The sequence below is a fragment of the Acyrthosiphon pisum genome, chromosome X, assembly GCF_005508785.2.
Source record: "Acyrthosiphon pisum isolate AL4f chromosome X, pea_aphid_22Mar2018_4r6ur, whole genome shotgun sequence".
Taxonomy (NCBI): domain Eukaryota; kingdom Metazoa; phylum Arthropoda; class Insecta; order Hemiptera; family Aphididae; genus Acyrthosiphon; species Acyrthosiphon pisum.
In genome coordinates, this window is record NC_042493.1 from 53915795 (window position 1) to 53918073 (window position 2279).

The 2279-nt window shown below is 28.9% G+C and overlaps 1 protein-coding gene across 1 annotated transcript in view; it reads left to right on the forward strand.

The window, feature by feature from the left end:
* LOC100570855 (enkurin) overlaps positions 1-1578 on the forward strand; it is a 3247-nt gene extending 1669 nt beyond the window's left edge. Inside the window, exons 2-4 of the mRNA XM_003245465.4 lie at positions 753-1009; positions 1126-1266; positions 1334-1578. Coding sequence (XP_003245513.1) covers positions 753-1009; positions 1126-1266; positions 1334-1507 — 572 coding nt within the window. The 3' untranslated portion in view covers positions 1508-1578. The remainder of the gene's footprint in view (positions 1-752; positions 1010-1125; positions 1267-1333) is intronic.
* Positions 1579-2279: the final 701 nt, after the last annotated feature.

Consider the following 2279-nt stretch of genomic DNA (forward strand, 5'->3'; position numbering starts at 1 on the left):
AATTTCTTCCAGAAGGAGTGCTTCTATTTCAACATATAGTACCTTATCTTTTAGCAAATTGGATCAAGATGGTACTTTAAAGAGGTTATTTTCTGATTTTCTCAATACTTATTTAATGCCACGGGAAAAACCACCGAAAAATTACGAAAAAACGCTAAAAATGGGATTTTAATTTCTAACGCTTTGTTTATCACCATAGAAACGAATAAAAAAATATAATATTATAATATTAATTCAACTTACATGATAAAATAATTAATAACAATATAAAATATCCAGAGTGACAAACCGTCCTCGCTCGGAATCGTTTTTCTTATACAATGATATTTTATCATTGAATTCAAGTCTAATACAACCCATTATACAATGACCCCCTTGTAACCTGTGATTGTTAGGAAAATGGGTAGTTTTAAAGAGAAGGTTTTAGTGTTGGTTATTTTTTTTGAACACCCCCCCAGAGCAAATTTGAATGTACGCCACTGGTTGAATGAAAGAAAAATACAACACAAATGCGTCTTATTTATATTAAAATTTTAAAATAAACATAAGTACCTACTTACATTGCATATTATAATATAGTTGGTAAAAAGTTCATATGTTTAGCTAAATTTGAACGATACTCATTAAAGGTTGAGACATGCCTATATCAAATCACATCATTTATGCCGCTATAAAAATAAGCTTTTGAAATAATGGTCAACTTCATCATTATATTTTATACATGAGGCAATGAATGGAATTTCATTAAATAGGTACAAACAAAAACACTACTTTTCCCAAGACTTCAGATGCTTTAAATCCGGTATATCCCAGTCGACGTTGTCGTAAATCAGAGAGAAAATCCGAAGAGAAAACTAAAAGAATCAATAGAAATTTCTTGTATGAAAACATTGTTGATGTGATAAGAAAGGTCCCACCGTTGTCCAAGCATCGGGTACAGGACACCAGACATGGACATATTATAGTTCTAGATGAGGCGGGCTTAGAGCCAACGTTCGTGTCTAAGAAGGTACTTAAACGACTCAATATATCTATCTATTTTTAAATAAAACGTTTTAAACATGCCTTAATGACGGTATTAAAATATTATGTTTTTAAAATATCACAATTGTGTTGTGTGCAAAGAATTTTGGCAAAACACCTTCGTACATTAAGAAAATAATTAAGACCAACAAAACGGAAAAACTTGCTGAGGCCGAACGTATACGGACGATCAAACCACCGTTGCGTTATTTGCCCGCAGATGAGCGTAACAAGTTATTGACAGTGAGTTGGTTCAATTATTACTTAAACCTTTCTTTCTTTTTCCTGACGGCCTTTTTGTTTTTAACAGGGATTGAATGCCAATTGGCGTGAATTGTATACGGAATTTTTATTATTACCGATGGTTACAGACTCAGTGCCAAAAATTAATCGAAAATCTCGGCTTGAGAATCAACTAAATAATTTAGAAAAGGATATCTACCTACTGGAAAAGTACCCGTCCTTATATGTGTGCGATAACTAGGGTTTTAAAATGTCTTGATATCTAAAAATATTTTATGAAATGTTTTATGCGTATGAAAATAAAAATAAATCTTACATAAAAATTAAAAATGTATTGAATAACTATTATAATAGGTACTTGAATTGAGGTATAATTTTTAAAAAATGTATTAGATTCTGAGAGGAGGGAAAGAATGTATTGATCTTACAATGATGTATGTGTTTTTTTTCTGCTTGTCAGCAACATTTTGGATCGTAACAATGCTCCGATTTTCGAGATCAACATTGTTTCTGATAGAAAATTGAATACTCGTATAGTTGGTATATTTAGGAAGTCAATATTTAAAATTTCAATTAGTTTTGAAAGCGTCAAGAAAAACAAAAAAATAATATGAAAAAAAAGTTATTTTTATGCAACACCAATTTTTGAAAAATTCGTTATTATAAGTATTTTTGGTAAAACTCAACAAATAAAAACCGTAAACCTTTGACATTTTCACCAAATATTTATATTAGCATTTTCAATGAATGGTAAAAATTTCGATTTTGACTTTTTTTTAATCAAGTTATCGCCTTGAGAAATTTCTTGAAATTTGTAAATTTTTTTTAAATTATTCTCGATAAAAACTCTTTCACTTAGTAAAAATTCTCGGAAATTTAATACAAGGTTCCTTATATGTTTAATTAATATAAGTTAAAAAATATTAAAGATACATAAACATAAACACGATTATTTTTAACATGCATTTAAATTTCAAATTTTGACAAAATTCATAAAAATTTCGAAAAATTTT